At 40.4% G+C, this 25,284-nt stretch overlaps 1 protein-coding gene across 1 annotated transcript in view; it reads left to right on the top strand.

Annotated features, from left to right (window-relative positions):
• The window catches only part of LOC140244257 (cholinesterase-like), a 117,398-nt gene extending 92,505 nt beyond the window's left edge, over positions 1–24,893 (top strand). The window contains exons 3-5 of the mRNA XM_072323895.1: positions 16,970–18,515; positions 21,793–21,977; positions 23,575–24,893. Coding sequence (XP_072179996.1) covers positions 17,002–18,515; positions 21,793–21,977; positions 23,575–23,705 — 1,830 coding nt within the window. The 5' untranslated portion in view covers positions 16,970–17,001 and the 3' untranslated portion in view covers positions 23,706–24,893. The remainder of the gene's footprint in view (positions 1–16,969; positions 18,516–21,792; positions 21,978–23,574) is intronic.
• Positions 24,894–25,284: the final 391 nt, after the last annotated feature.

Genomic DNA, 25,284 nt, shown 5'->3' with positions numbered 1-25,284 from the left:
TTCGATTTCATATCAGGCTTATACCGCATCACACGGTCGTTGTAGATTAAGCGTCACGTAACATACATGTATGACACGCAACGGCCTTCTAGCGGACACACGTAGATTCGTAGGAAAGTTAAATGGTTTCTGAATTTCTCACGGAATGGATGGTAACATCAGCTGAGATTGAAGGGGACAACTCTCAAGGGGGAAAAATGAATCTAAGTGATATGATGCGAACTTTTCGCTCGCGAGTACGCCGGTGCTATCCGGTGTCAGTGAAATGGTGTTAAGTAGTGTGTCTGGTGTAAAGTCAGCATCCCAAACAGGGGCAAGTGGCAGCCACTGATCTTCTCCTACTTTGTCTTCTCCCCGCCACTTCATGTCTCCAAGAAGGTCGGGCATAATAAATTGGGTCAAAGGCATCTATGCAAATGAAGGGTAACTGATACCCAGCGATCACCATATAGCTGGCTTGGGGTTGCGGCAGCAATGCGCTTGCAATGATGATGAAATACTTTATTTGTTTGTGTATTTGTTTGAGTAAATATTATCTAATGAATCCAGTTTGTATCTCCACCCTTTGTTTTCATCACTCTGACGCATTCTAAATGATGCCTCTCACTACAGTGATTGTTATGTTCCTATGTTCTAAAGGCGATTTTTCTCTCTCTCTCTCTCTCTCTCTTGGAAGTAATAAGATGATACCATACTTTATTACAGTGGAATTCACTGGTTGCAAACAAAATTTGAGATTCAAAGTAATATTCAGAATTTGAAGAACAGGTCGATCAGATTGAAACTATATAATCATACCACATTCTGAAGTTGTTGCTGTTGTTGCTGTTGTTGTTGCTGTTGTTGTTGATGATGTTGTTATTGTTGATGTTGTTGTTGTTGTTTTACCTCTCCTTCGTCATTATTTGACTGACAGTACGATAGTTTCAGAAGCCTTATATCATTCTGTGCAGTGAGATTATTCCATCCTTGTTGTTTGTAATTATCGTGAGAGAGAAAGAGAAAAAGGAAATGTAATACATTGAATGTTCGGGACTGACTAATGGACCGATTCTGCCAAATAGATGCAACTTTGATTTTCCGGATCGCTGCACCGTAGAGGGTTGCAGTGCACCACCGAGAAAGGTTAATAGCGGAAACTCACTCCATAATAGGCTCGTTATTACAGGATGTCCAGCTATGCAAGCTATGGAAGATTTATGTTTCGTTTTGTTTTTGTTTTTGTTTTTCTTGGAGGGTTGGGATTGGTTTTGGGCAGATTATCATGTGAGATTATGGAATATCTACGTTTCCCTCTCCTTTTCGCGCTTCGTATTTCATGATTTGAATAAATGGTGTATTGAAACTCATTTACATCATCACGGTCTGATCTGTGTTTGTTGGTATTGTTTGATGGTTGATTACAGGTGGGGTTTTTTGGGGTGGGGTGGGCAGGGAATTAAAGCCACTATTTACCATCTGAAAAAAAAAACAAACCCAACAGCTTTAGAGCTTCAAAATAGTTCTAACCCTAAAATGAGAGATAGTGATAGAAACAACCATTGCAGAAATGTTAGTGTAATCAATGTTATGTTTCTTAAACATGCAAAATGTGAACAATAGTTTTGTTACAATCGTTTATATAATAAATCCTCTGCAGTAATGGTTTATTGAGAAAATTAGTGATATCTCCTTTAATATGGCAGGATGATTTGTGATACAGCTGAACTATACATATTATGCATTAAATGTGAGAATTCGAACCTTTTTTTTTTTTCACTGTTCCTAATGGTAAACAGTGGCTTTAATGGCTGAAACGTACAGGTATTTTAGTGCAAAATGACGTATATACGCACTGACGCAATAGATTGGACCAGGAAATTTCATCGAAGGAAAAGGATGCCTATGTATGGTAGAAGTCTTAAAATACATTTACACCCCCCCCCCAAAAAAAACAAACAAACAAACAAACAAACAAACAATCAAATGAGCAAACAAACAAACAAACAAACAAACAAAAAAGATCAAATAAAAACAGCACATTAAAAATTTGGGAAAAGTGGCAGGGGATTCAATAAGATGAATATCAAAATTCAAGCATGTAATACCGCTCTTTTTACACATGGGCAAACAAAACGAAGTCCATGATGTATTACTGGGTACACAAGAGAAGCGGAAATCGAAATACGGACTTTGTCACTAACCACGTTTGCTCCGCTTCTTCCCAAACTCTCTTCTTATGAATAAATATATACACTGTTATGGGATATAGCTTGCACAGCGCAGCTATCGAGACGCACGCTGAAAGGGATATGGATATTGCAGCGAAACGCAATGACCCATTTCGGAATCAAGTTGTCAGCCAGTACAATACGCTCGTGTCACACGGCTTGCTATGTCTTGAGCTACGAAAACTTAAAGGGGCGCATTCCAGACAATTTTCATAATTTCACATCATGTAGTACGTAATTCAACAGCTCCGTGTATAGATTTGTAGAATTGTTTGTGGTCCTTGAGTAGCGAAATCAGTATTCTGAAAAAAAAAAACAAACCCAAAACAAATTACACTGAACAAGGATGATGTGACATAGGAGCCTCACATATTTCAGAAATGTAGCAGTGTAATACCATTACAAAGCACGTTCTTGACAAGTTCACCTGTGTAGAATTTATGCATGCTTTCTTCTTTTGTTCTGCTCACTTGAGCCTCTGAGGCTGCCATGTCATCTTCCTTGTTCATTTGTGATTTGTTAAAAATTTTTAAAACATTCTTATTCCTCATCCCAACACACTTCAAATTCTGAAACTCCGTACCCAGTACAACCAATTTATAGTTGGTCATATGTAAAAGTCTGAAAATCATCCGGAGGTCTCCTTTAACCGTTGCCTTTACGTCAGAGGACATTGCCTGATTCCCCACCAGTCTAATTACAGATCCATTCATCTCTAGGCTTGTACCCAACTCCTGATCTGTACACGTGAACGGGAGAAGATCGAGGAGTATATAGAATGTCTCTGTGAAGAAAAGTGTCCATGACTTAAAGTGTGGATATTAGTATAATAGTATTAACGATCACAATCATAATATCATGGTGCTGACACATCGTTATACCTTAAAACGACTTGAAGCCAGTCATATCTACTTCTTCAATCGTGATATAAACGTAAATCAGTAAACGCAGATAACTCATTAGACTGAAAATTAAGCCCTTAAAATCGGCGGTTGATGGAAATTGAAAGAAAAAAAACGGTTGGTCAAAGTATAGGTCGATATGGGGGGGGGGGGGGGAGGAATGTAACGTCCCTTTAGGATCTTCTTTTGCTGGATTTGTTTGTTGTTGTTTTTTCTCAAAGATGTATACGTTTTTAGCTCACCTGAGCCATAGGCTCAAGCGAGCTATTGCGATCGCTCTTCGTCCGGCGTCCGTCGTGCGTCGTGCGTCGTGCGTAAACTTTTTACATTTTCATCTTCTTCTTGGGAACCCCTTGACCGATTTTCACCAAACTTGGCAGGAAGCATCCCTAGGGGGATAGGATCTCAATTTGTTCAAGTGGGTACCATACCTCACCTGGGGTCCCCCAGAGGGCCCAAATCCCCCAAAGTTAAGGAATCTTTAAAAAAAAAAAAAATCTTCTTAATACTATGAGTTTATACATTAAAGACTGTTAGTTTCAAGTTTGTTCATGGCGGAATCAGGGGTCCCCCCCCCCCCCTTGGGACCCAGGGGAGGGGGGTGGGGAGGGGTCCTAATGGGGCCCAAATTGTACACTATCATCTTTTTCTTGAAAATGCCGTAATGCATTTTCACCAAACTTGCGATACTCAGGGGAGCGCGAGACCCCTGGGTCTCTTGTTTGTTGTTGTCATTATTGCTGGGTTTTTTTTTTTGTTTTGTTTTGTTGGTTTTTTTTAGGAGAAATGAGAAGCTGCACAGTCAGATAACAAGGACGCATGTGCGATGAGGTTTTATTTTGTTTTGTTTTGTTCGGTTGTTGTTGTTTTCGTCGTCGTCGTCGTCGTCGTTGTTGGTGGTGGTGGTGATGGTGGTGGTGGTGGTCGGTCGGTCGGTCGGGGAGCTATCGCATGAAACATGAAGATTTCTTGTCTTTTTGGAGAGAAATTTCAAGTGGCTAGCATCTCCGGTGAACTGGCGCTGGTCAAAAGGACATGGTGTCGCGCGTGCGAGAAAGGTAATAGACATTAGCGAAAGATGGCGCTAGTTACATTCGATCAATAGAGGTATCAAAGTTGTCGACGGACAAAGGTACAGTTCAGCGTCCAGTCAGAATGTGTAGTCTGAAACATTCACCTCGGTAGTATGTAAAATCAGCTATAATAGCAATAGACTCTCTCTGCGGCAAGTCGATTTCAGAAAAACCAACCAACAGACATGAACTTCAAAATGTGACCGTCATCTGTTTGATAGAAACCAATCATTAACAAACCATTAACAATCATTTCGCAGCATAAGTGTAGTAGATTTTACTCGGATTAGTTCTCGCCACAAAACCCTTCAGATATAAACCTGTAAGATTATACCAAAAAAAAAATGTTTTTATTAGCTCTCACTTTATTCCCCCTAAACTGTGGTGTAACATTTAGGTAACTATCGTTGTAGCAGAATCATAGCAGAAGTTGTCCTGAAAGTGTTTAGATGTTTGTTTGTTTGTTTGTTTGTGTGTGTGTGTGTGTGTGTGTGTGTGTGTGTTTATGTCTCAATGATTGTATTGATCGTATTTTGTTGCATACATTCATGATAAATGATCAGTATCAAAATCAAATAAAGATTATCGGAAAACGTGTGCGTGTGCATATGTGTGTGCATGTGTGTGTATTACTTGTGTGTGTGCATATTTCAATAATCTTATTGACAGTATTTATTTTTTTGTATATACATTCAAGATGAATGTTATATCATTTATTGAAATTTAAAAAAAAAAGATACAGATTATCATGAAACACAAAATAGTTTGGTGTCTCGGAGTTATCGATCAAGTAGAAAATGTTTTGGTCGCACACCAGTATGTACTGACCAAATAATATATCAAGAACATTGAGAGATCAATGAACACGAAAGGGTAAAAATGGGAACAATGGATACGAGTGGATCGGAGTTCCAGGTCTTCTCGGTAAGTAAACAGGTAAATATTGAGCCAAGGAGGGTGAGGCTGATTGAAGTCCTGCTCTCCTGCAGAATGTTAGTCAGCCAGTCAGCCGCAAGCGATTTATTGTCAATAAGACTCTTTCGATTCATTGTGATCAGCAGCGTTCTTGTTATATATACGATGTGACAGAATCTTTCGCGCGTGTGAAAGGCATGCTGTGTGCAAACGCCGCCAAATCCAGTTTCATCTTTTCGCTCACGCTGTAGTAAAGATGCTACTTTTTTTTCATTCTCTTCTTTTATGTTAGCTACTAGAACACTTCTGCTTCCAGCTGTTTCACTCACCTATCCCTTCTGTCATTTTCTCTCTTTAAATATATGTTTAGGTCTTTCTTTCTCTTTCTCTCTTTTCTTTCTTTCTATATATCTTTCTCCGTTTGTCTTGGTGAAGGTAAATGTAATTTATCTGTAACAAAAAGGTAAAGATATAAATGTGAAATGGACGATTGGCATTTGCATAAATGTATCATGTGTGTGTGTGTGTATGCGTGTCCGTATGGGGTGTGCGTGTGTCTGTTTGTCTGTCTGTGTGTCTGTGTCTGTGTCTGTGTCTGTGTGACTGAAAGTTGTGGTATGATAATCATAGATTCAAGATGAAAGTAATCATATTGAAATCGCGAAAGATTATCGGGAAAAAGTGTGTTTGTGTGTGGGAGTGTATGAAATTATAACTTTATTTTTTTTAAAGAAAACAAATTTACGAAAAGAGTTCTTCTGTTGCAGGTTACAGTCTCGGTCTACCGAAGTATTGTGAAGCTGTGTGAAATAACAATGAAGACCAGAATACACAGGGTCATGGAACGTTTAACACAACATGACCATTGAATTACAAGGGCAGACGACATAGCGCTATACTACAACGAGCGACGCTGCTGGAAGCTGTTTGACGCCGATCACGTGACTTCGAATTGGCGTTGTGTATATCAACACTCACCATTTCTTGTGTGTGTACATTATGCGTTCCATGTACTTTGTATTGTCGATATGATTGGTACCTGGTCCGTAGCAAGCACTGCAAGGTCATAGATTGGACTGTGATTTAGAAGAAAGGCTGAATTGTCATAATGAAAGCTCTTGGAACAAACCTCTCTTTAATTCTTGCCGGTTTAGGAAAGAAGTTCTGACGACCATTGATGTTCCCGTCCTATTTACAAGACTTGGAACATGATCTTATTCTGTGGATTGAAATTGTAAGTGCGTGCTACTTGTTTATCATCCACGGATGTATAGTACCAATCAGGGTAAAGAAGGCTGCTAGAAATCGGCTTCAGAGTTAGGTATGCATATTTTCGTCAACCATTTTCTCTTCTGTTTGAGAGAGTGCGTGGAGTATTTTAGTACAATGATGCGAGCGCTGTGTGTTAGAAGGTGTCCATTTCTATCGAACATTCGAATGACGTGAATGAATGGCCATTCAACCTATAGGGATTATTTCTTGAGTACTTGAAGTTATCGTGTTACATGGTAGTTATATGACTTGAGATTCATTATTGATTGCCACAATTTAAGGATGAAATATCACGCTTTCTGCAGCATAGAACCGAATGCTCTCAATAGCATGTGTGTTGTTGTTTTTTTATATTTCCGAGTAACAGAGTATTAAATTGATTATTGCTACAATCATGACTGAACTATACCAGTCAGATAAAAGAATAAGTTTACTTTCTTATTAATGTACTCACGCATATATTTCATTTATCTCTGATATATGAATATATATATATATATATATATATATATATATATATATATATATATATATATATATACATATATTAGTATCTGACATGGAAGTGAGATAGAGAGATAGATAGATAGAGAGAGAGAGAGAGAGAGGGAAAGAGGGAAAGAGATGGGGGGGGGGGGGAGAAAGACGATTTGGGACAAGATGTCCCCTTATCAGTTACCATTTTTCTTTTCCAGTAAAGCCTGAAATAAACACTAGTATCTAGTGGTAAGATCTTGGTTTTGACACAGCGCGCCTAGAATTTACTACGAGTGTTTCAGGAGACCCCTCTAAGTACGTCCTGGTATTCTCACATCGCATCTTTGTTTTCTTTTTTATCCGGGTCTTTGAAAGAACCGCATCATTTTTTTTTTTCTCTCTGACAGTCGTTCGCCCCTGACTACCACACTGTACCTGGGCGAATGGTTACTTCGCGTTTCTCGAATTCGTAATGTTTTCACTCATAATAATAATTTTACGTCCCTGCGTTCAAGTGTTACTTTTGGCATGTTTGGTCATTGATGTAACACTGGGAAGTGGCGAATATGAGGAAGCCCTCTCTCGACCTTGAATGTACTGTCAAGCTTAACTGTTTTAGTTTTGTGAAGGCAGATACAGATGTATTTTGCTTTCTATCCAACATCCACCTATGTCACCCTCAATCAATATCTAACCATTAATGTGTATTTGCATCATTCAATTTGAGGGATCGTCGCCCTTATAATGTATGGCTATTGCATGCTCTCCGCATACAAGACATTCCCTTCAAAATTGATGCTATTAACCATATCCGAAGAAATCCCGATTTTTACACTTTCCACGTGAAGGGTTGTAGTGTGATATGACAGAGAACACTGTGAATGCATTATGGAATGTATTACCAGCAATGATCCTCAGAGGTCTATGAACAAGACCGACGGCACTTGGTGAATGAAGAATCAAAATATGCGTGTGTCTCCTGATAGCGTTCGGAAAAGGTGTTGGAATAGTGATTGTTTGTTTGCTTCATTTCCATCTGAGAAGATGGCTGGATAGCCCATATTCAGCTGCAATAGCTGATCTTCCATGGCGTCCAGTTTGATGTAAGGCGGGACCACATCACTTTCAGTTTGCGATGAATAATGAAGCGGGATCTTTTATGTGCATGAGTTGTGACTCTCTCACACTCGGGACCTCGATTTTATGTCCTATCCAAGGGACAGAATGTTTTGCCTCTTAGTAGAGGGGACGGTATGATTACACACAACATTGCTCAGTGGGACCCGGGAATCGAACCGGGGTCCTTTGGATCATGAAGCAGACGCGCTACCGACAGAGTTTACTCACTTCCGATTATCGATTATCGATTACTATACGATTTAGTTCACGTACTCGTCTTGTTCTTCAGGTCAGCACATCGGGGGCACACAGACTTGAAGAGGCTCCATTTCCTGTGGACTGTATCTTGATGCCTCTTGCGATGTCACTAAATGACCTTATAACATCTTTACATGCCATTGTGACGTCATACAAGGCCATGGTGAGCGATTCAATGATATTTACATCTGAAGAGGATTCTGTTATTAACACTTTCTGTGCCAATTAGTCAAACGTGCACAAATTTCACACACAAATGCAGCATGCATACAGAGCTTATAATCCGAGTTCTGTCACTGTGTCCAAAGATACTGAAGCAGATCGGGACAAAAGTCATGAATGTGAAGAAAATCCGCTTGATCAGATGTAGACGATTTTGGTTGAGGAGGGAGAATACTTTATTGATTGTCAACATCACTGTTTACAGCTGCATGAAAAAGACCTTAAAGGGACTATGTAATGCAGATATATATTATGTTGACTTGTGTTGATTCATATTGTAATCATTATGTGGCCAAAAAAGAATACTGCTAAATTATTATATGCCATGTATTTCCTGATAATTACATCCACTATTTTTCTCCAGATTACTTGGATAGGCCCACAAACAATAATAACAACAACAACAACAACAACCAAACTTCCGAACTAAGATTCCGCTAGTGACATTATCTGTCAATCACTGGTAAAGTGTCATTTCGATTAACAAAATGTGTTGCAGGTAAACATACAAATTATTCCCAGTCTAGGGGAAGGTGCATTCTAAAGTACTTTACCAGGGATTGAAAAATGGCCGTAATCTTCGTTATGGAAGTTTTGTTTGTTGTTTTGTTTTTGTTTTTGTTTTTTGTTTTTTTGTGGGCGCATACAAATTACCTGAAGGATTTATGGTAGAAAAGTGATTACAAAATGCATTGCACATATTCATAATTCTTTGGCTGTTTTAGTGATGTAGTCCCTTTAAGGAGGCTCAAACAAATTGGCGCGCGTATCGTGACACATAGGCGACTGGCGGTAGGTAAATCGCACGATTGTCTCGAGTTCGTACACCTTCTCCTTTCCGTATCATCAGCTGTCAGGAAGAAGAAGCTACCGGACATCATGAATGGCACACAATGTTTGAAGAGTGAACAACGACTGCAACAATGCCATGTATCTTCACCCTGCGCATGCATAGTTGCCGATGGCAGTTTAGCACAATTAACCAGTTACCTCCGAGAGATTGGAATTCCCTATTGTATACGGGGGCAAAGCATTTTCATAGTGATCAGTGGGTTAAAGAAGGCTTATTGTGACATCACTTGCTTCCCACATGCATTATTTCAATTGCACGCGATCCTAACCAAACCTTTGAGAACTCTTGAGCTCTTTAATCATAATAGTCTTGCTTCTAAGCGTTCTGATGATATACCAGATATGAAAGGTCTACTCTGCCCATGCCATCAGACACTGTACGAGTTTTTGAACGTCTGCACTTTGGAATGTAAAGGCATGTAAACGAAACTATTCGAGGAAAACCCTGAAGCAACAGTAGCGGCTTTGGAAGACGTAATCCTCTTCAAGAGATTGGAGCTCTCGTCGAAGAAGAGAACAATTTTCAGAGTGAATCCGTGGTTTACAGCACTAGCAAATCTCAAGGCTCCTTTACCGGGTCTTGTGGAATCTTGCATCAATTGGGCTTCGGTGGTTTCTTTCATATCTGTTTGGTGCGATGTCACGGTTCGGTTGGCCATCCGACTGTCTCGTCTCTAGTCTTCAGATCTTATCTCTCTAATGCTGAGCAAAGGAACACTGTTGTCATCGTGCTTTATTTGGCATTTTGTTAGACAACACGGAAAACAAATCAATACATAAAACGTACATACCCAAAACACATCAATGAAAACAATAACAAACTTATCAGCTTGTATGAAATATCGAAAATGGACTGATCAGGAATAACAGGAGTATATACAGTTGAGAAGAAAAGTCGGGTTTTCACAATTTGAAGATCAAAAAGAAAATTTGTACTTTTTTTTAACCTGGAATATAGTTAGGAATCTTACATCTGCAGAGCGTTCTTACGCTGGTGTATACACCAGTTTTCTTTTTTTTTTTTCTGGAGACTAGTTCCATTTAATACTACATGCACTACACATTTAGTTTGATACAGATTTATCTTGGTGTAGGATTCGTTACCATAGTTACGGAGGAGGAAAAGGAGTTGCCCAAAGGTGGCATCCAGCGTAGTTTTAATTTGGCAAGTCAGTTTCATTCAAGAAAGTACAACATTATGCTTGCCATTATTATCGCAAAGCATAATAAGCAACGAATCTAAACCTCGCTGCATGCCGTCCTAATTTGACACGTTGGTATACCTTGTAACGACTGGACCTATCTCAAAAACAGCTTGAAAGTGTAAGCTGATTGGGTGTTTCTTTGATCACTTATTTACGGCGTATTACTCGAACGAAACGGCGCCCATCAGTCGATCTGGAAAATTACCGTCGTTCCCAAAAAGAATTAGTTCTGGTCCAGACTCTGTTGCTCCGCCATTTGGATCTGCAGAAATATTTTGCAAAGAAATCGGCTAAATCGCATTAATCTAATCATTCTTCTGTGTTTGTATCATCCGATTCTCCGATCCTTAAAATCTGAGGAAATCACTGTTACCGATATACGCCAGTCTTGTATGGCTCAATCTTTCATACAAAGTCGTTTTATTACATGCTCTTCCCCATAAAAAAGGTAACAATAAGCTATTCCTGACAACACAAAATGGTAGTTTAATTCCCGCCATCCTAGATAAGAAGAACTGTCTCTTTTTCTCTGTTCTCGAATTTTTATTATAAGTACATTACCTTTAAATTTACATCTCCTACCTTGCCTATTTACATTGGGGAAAATGAATTCATATCGAACGTTCGTTTTGGGTATTGCCATGATTGCTCACATCACTGCATTATTGTTTGATGATAGCCTAAATTGATCAGTGTTATATGATACGAAATAATTTCTCAAGTCAAAATTCATGACATGTAATTATTAGACGGCACGCTAATCTACCTAGATTTGAAAAATGAAATGTTCTTTTTTGATAGCACTAACTCAGCATCTGGCTACGAATCATATTACTTGTTTTCGTGTACATATCTCAAGTATAGTCAGGTAAATATTGTTGCCGTATTAGACGTTATAGATATAGAAGGACCTGTGACAATTCCTTTTGTGAAAAAAGACATTTATCAAAATTTACTCATTTTAACCGTGATCGTCATGCATATTGTATACGCACTCAATGCGACACTTCAGGCCCAGTTTGCGTATACGGACAGCTTTTGTGGCACGGCACGACACGATGTGAAACGTCTGTGCGCTTGAGGACGGCTCGGTTTGACGGATAGAAACATTCTGCGCGCTCTGGCCTTCTTATATAGAAAGCTTCATTTGAGTGGCCCACATTTTTACAAGGTTGTCTTTTTTACGTGGGCCTCTTTTTTTTTTTCAACAACACAATTATTTTCGACAAATAGCTTCATTTTTTACAAAGTTGTAATGCATTGTACGTTTTGTTTTCCTCGAACTTGTATCCACAACAAAAATGTGATATTGGGAAATGAAATTTGAATTGAATTGAATTGAATTTAATTGAATTTATCAGAATTGAATTGAATTGAATTGAATTGAATTGAATTTTATTCAAGGAAACGTCACGTCCCTTGTCTGGACATAACGTCCACATCTCAAGGCTCTCTTTCCCTCTCTCTCTCTTAGTTGTTGTTGGTATCATTATCATTATTCTAACAACTATCATCTTCAGGTGTGAGTTTCTTCAATTTGTCTCCATCTACAAATTAAATTTGTAAAGATCGCAACTGCTAAGGGAGACAGAGAGAGACAAAGCGAATAAACTCACACCTGAACCTTCACCCCTCTGAAAAATATCTTTCTTTCATCATCTGTATAATTATTATCATTATTGTTGTTTTTATTATTATTGCAATTATTATCATCATCATCGTCATCATCATATTCTTTATTGTCATCATGGAATTTTAGAAAGAATTTCTTTCAAATTCTCATCTTATCAATTGAGGCTCGAGAAATCATGAAATGCTTATGTTCAGCGCTGACAGTTATAGTAAGAATAAGCTAGACCATTATTGTCAAGACGCGGTATGGAGTTGACTTCAGTTTGATACCACTAACAGTCACCCCAACCTTGTCTAACCTCTCTCCATCCCTTTCTCCCCTCTACTCTGCCCCATCCCTCAGTCTCTCAACCCCCCCCCCTCTCTCTCTCTTATGTTATCCTTCTTTCCTTTTTTTTCCCTCCCTCTCTTTTACAATGCCCATTTCACCTCACGTTTGACGTTCGATAATGCGACGTGAATGGGCCGTCGCCGAAGCGGGAAGGCTAAATTCCCCTATTGTTGTTGGCGGCACTCGTAGAACTCACCTGGACCGTTATGTTTTCAGTGGCTTCCTGCGTCTTTGCAGACTCGTTGATCCCCCTTCACTCGGCGTCTGCGTTGGGAAAGTTTAGCGGCGTTCGCGCACGCCCACTCTCCCGCACAGCCCGCACAACCCAGCAGCTATATCGTAATAGCCTATAATAAACTGCATATTCTATAGAATATGGCTACTGTTTAGAATAATTGCCTACGAGTGACCCGTCAAAACGGATTGGAATAATTTCTGCAAGTGGACAACACTGGATGACACTGGACTGTGCATGATCCGACTGCATTTGGTCTCCTTTAAATAGGTAAGAAATGGCTATATGAAGTACGTTGACCAACTGCGAAGTCGGCATGAATCCACCGGGCGATCTCTCTGCCCACGAGTCGTTACTGATGACCCTTGTTGGATATGTCTCTTGGCGTGTGTGACTGTGATCTTGAAATCATTTTTTCCCTTGCTTTATTCTCAGAACAATATTGGATAGTGATTCCGTTTGTCATCTCCATTTTGTTTTGTTTAGTGATCTTTCCGTGATGATTTCAACTGGCAGCCATTTGTTCCCGAATAACGATAACTTATTGAGGTTCTACACACGCACACGCTCACAAACACAAAGACACACACATTAATGTTAAAATGCATATTCCTGCAGCCATACGGTGTGTGTATATACATTGTGAAAACTCAACGCGGCCATGCATGTTCGTGATATATTTTGACCCCGAAATTATTGGTTTTAGGTGATTTGCAGCTTTATGCCACGTTTATAACAATGTCAACACAGATTTATCAATGTGAGGTGAATTGCCCCATATCTCCCACAGTTCCCTTTACTTTGTAAAATGGTGTAAAGACGTCGTGCATGTGACCAAGCTTACATATCACGCATTCTGCTGATACAATGCACTCCCGTTATATAATAACGAAGTCTTCGGGACTATATGGAGGGTTTTTTTTTTTTTTTCGTGGTACTGAAATTACGTTATAACCGAACATACAGTAAGGTAAGTAAATGCTTTCTGAACTTTTACTTTGTTGTAACGAACATTTTGTTATATCCGTGTTCGTTATAACGGGAGTGCGCGGCTGTACGTTGAAAATTTGTACTGAATTTAAGTTAAGACCATGGTGTATATTCAAAAAATAAGGACCATTGCTGGAAGAGAACAGGTGGCCTTCCACTCCATGGGAAGTATAAAAGAAGGAAAAAAAGAAACAGCATTCTACTTCTTGTCCAAATGAATTCGTATTACAGGTTCACGTTGTACGTTCACCAAGGAATATTTCCCTATTGCAATCACCCAGACATCAATGCATGAAAGCAGGCAGCCGGTTCCGGCCCCCGCCATTTCCTGTATGACATACATTTATTTCCCGCACTCTACGGCGTCTGTATAATTAGGCGCGAAATGGTTAGTTCCGCGGAAAGAAAACTTAGTTATATCAAAGCCTACTTTTTCGCACCTCTCGCGGCCCCTACATAATCCGCTCGCCGACGTCATTAAGGTAATAGGCCTAAAAGAGCTTGTACTACTTCGCATTGTATTGTCGCGCACCAGTTCTGTTGACAATGAAAGCTTTTCGAGTGAAATTGATGATATGAATAAAAACAATTTACTACCCTCCAAGTCCATCCAGAGAAGTAACTATAGTGTTCTTTCAATTCAGCTTGGTATTTCGTCTTGCAAGATAAGCGTGGGTGTCTAGCCAATGTGTCAAAATTAAAGTCTCTTTTACCGACCACCGTTTTTCACATTCAGTTCAAAGCTATATGCCCTACCGAGAAGACTGTGTGTGTCATCTTTCTTACTTCTTTCTTTGTCGGGATGCTGTTTTTTTTTTTTCAGACGTCTTTCTCCTAATTTTCCCACACTCGCGGCTTCCCCTTATCTGTCAAATAAAGTCCTTCCGAATCCGCTCCATTGTTTGGAATCGATCTGTGGCCGGACGAATTTGTACAATGGCTGAACTTCATTTATCACAATATAGACACGCATCTTCTTTTAACTCCATCCACGGGCTCAATGCTATCGATCTTTTTGAGTCAATGTAAACCACTTTTACTCTTTCTCCTTTGTGATCATTATAGCGGATCCCACCATCAACATTCTTCAGAATAGATGGCTATAACCACAAACAATGGTATGAAATGCCCCGCAAACTCTGTTCTTCGCGTTTCTTTCATGCATCTGTAATTGAATGATTGTTTGTGTATTTATAGATAATGCGCTAGCACCACTAAATTTCCTCTCCCGTGGTAAAACTGACCAATTACCTCCATCAAACATGAGTTATTAGTGCTTTCTGGAATTAAATCTTCCACTTTGATTGTTTTCATTTTATGTTTTCGTTCTTTAAGGTGTTGTGTCTTTGTGGGGGAATCTGATCTTGCTGAAATCAAACAGCATACGTTTCCACTAATAGGCACCGTGTAAATCAGAATGATGATGTTCTATTCAAAGTGGTACAGTTCAGTAATTCGCCCACTTATAATGAATTTGTTTCAAGTCATAGAATACCCGCTTCGTATGGCCATAAAAAATAATACATGAAAGCTTTTGTTTTAATTGTTCTAGGCGAAAGTCTCTTCAATTAATTGCGATAAAGTTTAGAGCTATCTTGTTTTGCTTTATTTGGCTTATATGATAATCATTTATGGAGGGTGTTTTTAAGCCGTGAAGTAAGGTTTCTATATTTTACCAAAGAAATATCAATACCTCCATGGTTGTACATAGAAACTACACAGGTGAAAGTTACCTGTTCTCATCTATTTTAGTACTACTTTGGAAGTTAACCACGACTATTGTGTTCCATAAATTTCGACCATCCATCTACTCCGGGCCTTACTGCCCGTAAAGTTTCAGATTAAATCACTGCACCGATGACTGGGCCTTATATTATACTGCGACTTATTTGGTGCATTTTATTCGCCCTCCCCCCCCCCCCCCCCCAATTTTGGATGACATTAAGCAATGGTTACAATCATTCAAGCAGAACGGCAGAAGTTTCATTTCAATCGGACAGAAGATAAGAAAGTTGCAGAAATATGTCATAAAACAAAACAGAGTTCTTTTCCTAGACACGAGGGAAGCATTATCTGCGAACAAAGACAACTGCCCATTCAACAGTGTGAGCGAAATGAACAGATTGAAGTCCGTTGCGTTATAGTTTTCGATTCCGATGAATATTGATAAGGTTGGCAGAAGGCAGTGGTCTTGGATTGACAAAAGAGAGAGAGAGAGAGAGAGAAAGGGAAAGAAAGGTACTGCAGTAACATTAGTAAGCTGCCCCTGTTAAAGTCGTTCTTATCCCAGCCATCGGGTATGTTATCCCGCCGTGAGGACCAATTTACTCCTCACAATACACCTTTTCTTGAATCCACACCGAGGCATCCCGGGAGCGTTTGGGGTGACCATGGCAACGGGTAATGGGGATAGTAATGACTCAGGCTTGAGCCGTGAACAAGGGATAGATCCAGCAAATAAATTTACAAAGTAAGCGTTTGAAAATCATGCATGACGGCAAAGGAGTCATCGACTGGTTTTCGTAAATAGAAAAAGAAAATGGTCATACCATCTACATCCTACCGATAGTCATACAGTTGCTATTTCTCGTAGATAGTGGGCATTTATTACAGAGGAGGGAACCTTGAATCATGGTTGAAGGCGAGCATAAATTGTGACGATAAAAGGTGATCAAAAGTCCGTAGACACGTCCGCATGGAAAGGCAATGTTTTAAGAAACGAAGTTCAGTCTTTATGATAAACGTCTGGTCCTCTTCTGCCATCTATGTATTTATTTTGTTTTTCTTGTTTCCAAAAATTAGGGGGATGTTAAGAGAAAATTCTTTAGCATTTGGATGTTATTCTGCATGCCCGGGTACAATGTATTGTTGAAAAAAAAAGAAGACATGTCAGGTAATTGGAAATGGTAGAGAACACTACACAAGAAATTTCAAGAAATATTATGATGAAGACGAGGGCATTATGAAGAGTACCCCATGATTAGATAACAATAATAGTAGTAGTGATGATAGTAATGGTATTAGTAACGATGTAATGTTCTTGTAGAGCTCGTGATACTGCGGTAGCGTCAATGTGCACTGGAAGAAACATATTTTTACATAGCACTTATCACCTCTACATCACCCCAATAATTATTAAGATCACAATCATTTCCATGGTAAGTAGAGCATATTGATCATGAGTGAGATACGGTGATTGTACCTTTGTAAGAGTGCATTAATTAAAACCGACGCGCTGATTAATCCCGTGTATTTTCTATTTTATTCACACTGCAGGTGTATGCATCTTGTTACTCCAAACCATCATCATGTTACCGGAAGTCTTTCTCATCGCTGCGTTGCTCTTCATCGGGCGGACGACGTCCCAAGAACCTGACTTGAACGTAACCACCGTAACCGGGCGGGTCTTGGGTAAGCGAATGGTAGCTACAACCGTAGGCGCGTCAGATGTATATGTCGACGCTTTCCTGGGCATTCCGTACGCCGAGCCGCCTATGGGACCACTGAGGTTTAAACCCCCTGTGCCGAAGCAACGATGGGACCATACATTTAACGCTACTTACTTTGGTTACGGATGCATGCATTTGCCTGATAAAATTTTCGAGGGCTTCAGAGGGACAGAAATGTGGAATTCTCCGGTCAAACTCAACGAGGACTGCTTAAACCTGAATGTCTGGACTCCGTACCCGCGACCACAATCAGCTACAGTCATGGTTTGGATATACGGTGGCGCTTATCTCTCCGGTGTCTCATCGTTAGACGTCTATGACGGTCGTTACCTTGCCGCTGAACAGAACGTCGTGGTTGTGTCCATGAATTACCGCATTGGCGCCCTAGGATTTCTTGCAGTGGGCCATGAAGACGCACCGGGGAACCAAGGTTTGCTCGACCAGGCCTTGGCCATGCAGTGGGTGCAAGACAACATCCAGATGTTCGGCGGGGACCCCAGAAAGGTGACGATCTTCGGCGAGAGTGCCGGCGCCGCTAGTGTGGCCCTCCACTTGCTGTCTCCGTCCAGCCAAAACTTGTTCCAAAGGGCCATCATGCAAAGCTCGGGAGCCACTGCCCCCTGGGCCACGGTAACGGAAGCAGAAGGCATCCGCAGGGGAAAACTCCTAGCACAAGGTTGCAACTGCGACGAGGGGGCCAACGGCAATGAGTTGTCCATCAAGGATATGATCGCTTGTCTCCGGACCAGGCAGGATTTGGACATTCTAAACGCCCAATTCGTGACAGACGGATACTGCGAGTTCTCATTCGTACCCGTCGTAGACGGCACCTTTATCCCAGAGATTCCAAGAACATCTCTGGAGAGGCAGTCCTTTAAGTCCACCGAAATCCTGCTCGGGAGCAATTTGAACGAGGGCTTTTTCTTCATGATCTATGAGGTGCCGGGGTATAACAAAGACGAGGAGAGTTTACTCAACAGAGACGAATATCGCAATGCCCTTCAGTACTCCTTTTCCCACGTGAACAGTTTTGGACAGGACGCGATAGCATTTTACTACACGGATTGGTTAGCGCCGGACGATCCCGAAATACTCCGGGACGCTGTTGATTACGCAACAGGCGATTACCTTTTCACCTGCTCCACGGTGGATCTGGCCTATGCGTACGCCCAAGCCAATAATCCAGTCTACTACTATAGGTTTCTCGAGAGAGATTCGACCTCTCCGTGGCCAGAGTGGATGGGGGTACTCCATGGAGATGAGATCCTTTACATCTTCGGCATGCCTCTCATCCCGGAGCGTGGTTACACGGACGCTGAGGTAGAGCTAAGTCGAAAGATCATGACCTACTGGGCGAACTTCGCAAAAACAGGGTGAGTCATGGGAAAAACGTAGCTTACTCCTAACGAGCGTGGATCGTTACATAACACTTGTTTATTTAGTGTGTTGTAATGGCTTGTGTGTCATAGTATACCACTCTAAGAAAAATAGGTTCAACTTTGCACCTCAACGTTGGACACCATTGTAACTCCTGTACGGGTGCTATTTTGCACCTTTCAGACCAGAAAGGTGCAAAGTTGTACCTTTAAAAGTGCTCGCTGGTCTTAAAGGTGCAAAGTTGCCGTAAAGATGAGGAAGGGAGGTCCTAGGTATGTTCTGATGCGGAGTAAAGGATAAGAGAGACATTTTACAGCCTACCGAGGAAAGGAGTCATTGAACAATTAATTCAAAATGGTACGGAATCCTTTCAAGCTGCAGTCGAAGATTTCGGCTCCACCAGTAGCGTGTCTGTCTTCAGATGCAAAGGGTAGTACCCGGGATTGATGATTCCAGAGTCTAACTGAGCACTGGTGTGCGTAATCATACGGCCCCCTCTGATAAGAGCCAAACACTCTCGCCCTCGGGTAGGACATAAGATTGCAGAGGTCCCATGTGTGAAAAAATCACAACTCATACACGTAAAAGATTCCGCCGTATTCATTCATCACAAAGAACAGGGTGCAAAACCTGGTGAAGTAGTCCGGTCTCACATCCATTTGGACCCTAAGACCAGCTAGTGCAGTAGCTGGATATGGGTTATCCAGCCATCTTCCCAGATTGAAATGAAACAAACAAAATAAAAATTCTTCAATATCCTACCAATATGATTGGTCAGGACCTTGAATGACATCATAAGGGCGGCATACCGGTAAGGTTCCATTTAGATCTATAAAACGTACGCAGTATTGAGAAGAACGGTCAATCATTACTGTTAGGTAAACAGTACAAGGATGTTTGGCTACAAAGCCAATAAATTGTTTGTTTGAGGCATTATTTGTTTGTTTGTTTTTTTTTTACCTCATGCGAGTTCCTCCATCGGAAGTTACTAAGCTAAAGTCGAGAATTTTTAGCGTCAAAACACATTTCTCTTGATTTTCCTCCACGGAAACCTTTAAGTGGAAATTTGGAAGAAAGGAGGAGAAGACCTCCGTTTTCTATATTTTTACAGTGAATCGGACAACTTCCAGCCTTTGAGTGAGTTTTGGACCTATACCGAGCAGTATTTGTGGAAGGGATTGTGGGATGTTATCATCACTGGGACAGCCGTTTCACGTAGGAAATCGATCTGCGTCCCTTGGACGAGAAAGGATCGCGTTTTTTCGTAGTGTACGTAGTAGGGTTTTTTTTTTTTTCTGGGGGGGGGGGGGGAGGGAGCGAAATCTCATCGCAACTGGAGGCAAGGGACGAGACTTCATCTAGCCTAACTCCATCAAAATCCTTTACCAACTTTGAAGATTCCTTGGTACCTGGGAGAATATGAAAGACAATGGAGATTGACCCCCCTCTTATTGATTCAGCTACTACAACTGCACAAAGACGATTGGAAGTCCCTACTAATACAGAATCTAATACGAAAATTGATTATGTAATCACATCGTAGAAAAGAGAAAGAGTTCTAATATGTACACGTCAAGCAATGAGCATGTAATTACATGAAATTATTCATTAGCGGCCATCGCTGTTAATTGTTCCTTTCTCACTAATTGCTCACTGACACCTTCGATAATGTGTACGGGATGAAGTCTCATTTCTCGCACTTTTTGTATATTCGCCCGTGTCTGCATGTATAACAAGAAGAGGTATCGTCCGTGATCTGGGAGGGAGGTTGTGGGTAGGGGGAGGGGGGGGGGGGGGGACGACGACACTCGAGTTGAACGTGGGTAAGTGTCGTCTGCATCCCTCGATAAAGCGCAGGGCTGCACCTATAGTAAACACAGAGTCGATGGAAGACCTCCCCTGTTCGATTGGTCTTAAGTACGGTTCATCCATGTGATGAAAGAATCAGCTCGTATTCCAAATGAAAAAGGGAGGGTCCATTAAGATGGAGGGAGAATATGAGGGGAAGGGACAGATGAGGGAGAAAGAGAAACTTGTGTGTATGTGTGTGTGTGTGTGTTTATCAAAAAGGGAGAGATGGGGAAGGCGGAGTGAGAATACAGAGAGAAAAAGCAAAAACCGAAGACCGGAAAATAGGAGAAAATCAAAGGGAGGGAGAGACAGATAGGGTGAGGGGCGTCAGATGAGAATAGGGGAGGGGGTAGCGGTGCGAGAGAGGGAGAGAGAGAGGACTGAGGACTGGTGTTTTGAGGACGCCATATTAAGTCCGACACAATACTAGCGCCTCCGACAGGTTGCAGTCTCGAAGATAATGAGAGAGTTCGTTCTCCACGTATACAAACGCCCCTGGGAGGCTAAAATATTCCTAGGGCTTCTCTGTCATCCACTCCACGACTTAGGGATGCCCCCAATCCCGACTTCAGCTCGTCTTTTGTTTGTTTCACAAGGAGATCACTATTCCCCTCGAAAATCGCGTATTAAAGGTCCTTCTTTATATCAATATGTCGGAGTATAATCATTAGTATTTTGTGGATGCGTGTTTGTTTGAGTCTTGCTCAAATACGGGCAACCGACCTCGAACACCTCAACAAGGAAAACATATTTGTCAATTGAAGTTAATGATATGGTTACCCAGGGATTTCGATTTAGGATGGATTAAGAAAAAATCTGATTGATAATCCTCATCTAATGATCGTGTCAGTCAGGTCGTGTCAAACGGTGAAAATCCGGTCTTCTAATCACGGGTGGGTGCGCTAACTTGAAAGGATAGCTGAACAACGACAACGAAAATGGACAGAAGAAGAATGAAGGTAGATGAAGAAGCGAAAAAAGGAGAAAAGCCTACACAAAGAAGAGGAGTAAAAGAGGAGAAATCAAGATGATAATGATGGAAGCTAATTATGAAAATAATGAAGATAATGAGGAAAAAGAAGAAGAGGATGAAGACGGAGAATGATTATTTTGATTAGACAATTATTTGAGATAGCGGGAAGGTCGGTTCTTTCCCCAGTTTTGTTACGTAATCTATTTCACAAAATCATGTTCAAATCAATTCTCTGTTTGCACATGGAAAATAAAGATTGAGCAAGTATCAAACCTTTGAGGTTTTTATTTAAATTTCCTCAAACCTTTGGGGTTTTTTATTCAAATTTCCTTGTAGCAACTACATCGTAAGTGTTCTTGTATCTTCTTGTTTTCTGACAATAAATTTTGACTTTATCGCAATACGTATCTGTTTAATCCATGTCATTTTTCCCCTTTATACCTCGACAGCAATCCTAACAAAAAGACCGAAAATGACCCGGACGGGGATTGGCCGCTGTACGAAACGGAAAACCAGGCTTTCATCGAACTCACCGAGGAATTGGTCCGAGGCAACCCGAAGACGGGGCGAGGTCCCCGAGTCGATAAATGCGCTTTCTGGAGGGACTACTTGCCCCAACTTGAAACACAGACAGGTATAGGATAACGTATTAACAGAATCTCTCGATCTGTGAAGATATTTCCCTATAAGCATGAAAGTGGATTAACTTAAGTGCAGAGAGATTAGCGAAGCATTCAGTAAGACTTGATAGGAAAATCAGACATTCTGTTACATTTTTACAATTTGTTAAATTTTGAGAAAAAAAAAAGTGCGTTGAGCCCCTTGATCTTGTTCAATGTTAATTGTTTGTTTGTTTGTTTGTTTGTTTGTTTGTTTGTTTTTTCCCGAAATTAATCTCGCAATAAATTTTGAATCATCATAGGTTCACACATGGAGGTTAGTGGGGACCCACCTAAAAAAAGCTTATTTGAAATTGGTTTTTCGTTGTATCCGACCTCACTATATTATGACGGGAATCTTTCTATATCCATTTCGCAAACTGATTTGTATACCGCAAGAGTTTTCACCCGCTCTTCTATAGAAGGTATGAAGAGAAAAAGAAAACACAATATCAATTACAAGTCAAAGGAATGGGTACTTGTCATTAGATATTGACAATAGTGAAATGTTTTCTTAATCATTTTTCTATATAAATTGTTTCATCACAAATTGTTGTAGAGTTCCATTGTAAAGATTGATGTCATTTGAACGTATTGCATGATTTTCGTCAAACTTTCAATGATTTTTTTTTAACTAATCGTTCTGTACATATTGAATCCACAAATATATTGAAGGGAAATTTCCCTGTAAGTAGACAGAGTATGAAGAGTGAAGTCTTATATGTACAACACTTTTATTGACTCTATTCTATGCTACTTTGCTTTGATTTTTTACAATATTTTATTATCATTTATTATTAGTAGTATTTTTATTATCTCGAATTTTGTTGTGATGTTTTTGTAATCCTCTTAACTTGATTAATAAAAACTCAATGAAAAAAGAAAAAGAAAAAAGAGTGAATTCTTAATCGGGAAATGCCGAGTTCGAATCCCTCTTGAATCAAAACGCTTTACTCACAGTGCCCCTTCCCCCTTGAGCCAAGGGTAAACATCGGTCCTTAGTAATCCTTAAATAATCTTAATGTCAGGGCCTTTCGACGCTACAGAGGATATTATTGGTGAATCGAACCAAGTCAGCATTTATGTTTGTCACTATCATTAATCATTATTAAATTGTCATTTCTGTCATTACCATTGTTATTACTCTTATCAGTATCATTATCAATAACACTTTCACCAGCTTCATTATCTCATCTTCATCTTGATTATCGTTTATGTGTTATCAATTTTACTGCATGTACTGCAGACTTTCAATTCCGAACATCTCATTTTAACAATTCAAACAATCCACGTGGCATCGAATTTCAAAAGGTCTTCTTTCCAACTTTGTACATCTCAGTCCATCCTAGCCTTTTGTCAAGACCCTCTTGCTGTATGATGGCTATAACGGGCGAGCGAAGCGAGCCCAGCCAAGAGCAACATGTCCAATTTATCTGAGCTCGCTTCTTTCGCCTCCATTCGCTCACCACCATATACAGATATATAGAGAGAGCCTTGGCCATACAAGGCTTAGTCCATCCCAACATGTTATCAACATTTTTTTCCATTTTTGTTATTCATATTTCTCTGCAGGTGACATCAAGGAGTCGGAAAAAGTTTGGAAAGAAGAGTTTAAGCAATGGTACACAGAGCATATGGTGAACTGGAAGGCTGAATTCGCGCACTACGTCAACAACAAGGATGCGGCGTGTGTAGGTCGATGAGGAAAAATGAGAAAGGACCCGACAATATACGACAAAGTAGCAGACAACTTTCTCACTAGTCGAACTGCTCTATACACTTTCCTGGTTACGACAAACGAACCAGCAAGCGGCCACATTGAATAAGGCTGGTGTTCCTGTGAAAAAAAAACCATGGATACGGATGCGAACGAATTATTGTAGTCGATTCGACGGCGGTTAGTTCGTACGTTTGGATTCTCGAGTCACTCGTTAAGAAACCTAACTGAAAAAAGTGCGCGGGAAATCGCGACAGTTCTTGAAAGTCTGTTCACACTTGAGTGTTCTTGCGTGTACCAACGACTGGGAAAAGGTTTGATGACATTTTGACACCCGGTACACGGAACTGTTTTCTCTCATTCCTATCGAGAAAGGACACTGCTTGTGCACTTTATACTATTTGAGGTGACATGACATTTGTGAGAGAATTAAATGAGTTGTACTCATCTATGAATGTATTCAGTTATATATCGTAAGAGGCCCTTGACATGCAGGAATTAACATTCTTACTGCGTCCTCGCTTATCTTAGTTTAGAAGTTTTTATTTTTGTCCTTATATCAGACAAAAACATTTATGATTCTCCGTTATAAACGAAAGCAACGCCTACCCATGAAGGGTGGATTTGCCCCGGTTTCATCCGCGGTATGCCGACAAGTTACAGAGGACAAGAAGTTCTTGTAGAACAACACGGCATGGAGGTAGAAAACTCTTCTGGGCGTTGGGAGGCGACTGGATCTATTATTTCTTTCTTTTCTTTTTGCAAACTTTTTGACGTGGAGTTAGCTGCATTAACAAGTCCTGCCAGAACATGCAAATCACGCTAGCAATAACAGACAGAATTTTGATTTTTTTTTTCTAAACAAAGAGAGCGAGAGAGAAAAGTATATGTATGAAGAGAAACGATATTATTGATAGCATCGCATTGTCTGTTATCGAAGCTGTTCTGTACAACAACGTGGTATTGATATTTTTGACATAGTGGTACATTTTGGTACATTCTAACATTTCATTAATGAAATGGTTAATTCCAGGACTTCACAGAAAAAAAAGGAAAGAAACGGTAGAGTGCAAGATTATTGTTGGTAACGTTTACAGTTATCAACTTTGACGTGTTTGACAAAGGCTGCTTGAGAAGGGAGAGAAAGAGAGAGAGAAGCGGAAAAGTGTTAGAGAGAGAGAGAGAGAGATAGACGGAAAGTGAGTATAAGAAGAGAAGAGAAAGGGAGGGACAGATGGAACACTAAGTTGAAGAATGATTATGGCAAGGAGATGAGCGCTGCAGATTGAACGAAAGTGAAGACGTGTAGGACAGTGGCCTACGTACACTTTTTATTCGTATTTACTGAGGGGGGAAAATGGACGGAGCAAAACATCAACTTGTCAATATGTGATTGTACTTCTGAATGAGTGTCTATGAACGAGTCTTCAAATCTTTGAGAATCATTATTATCGATTTGTACTTTTCAGTGTAACATTTTTTAACTGTTCGGAGCAGGAGTGTAATAGTTCTGTATGTAAGCATGATTATTACGTAATCGTCGATGCCGGTTTATCCTCAAGTCG

Source organism: Diadema setosum, chromosome 21, assembly GCF_964275005.1.
Source record: "Diadema setosum chromosome 21, eeDiaSeto1, whole genome shotgun sequence".
Classification (NCBI taxonomy): domain Eukaryota; kingdom Metazoa; phylum Echinodermata; class Echinoidea; order Diadematoida; family Diadematidae; genus Diadema; species Diadema setosum.
Note: the sequence above shows the minus strand (reverse complement) of the source record. Positions and strands in the feature narration are given on the sequence as shown.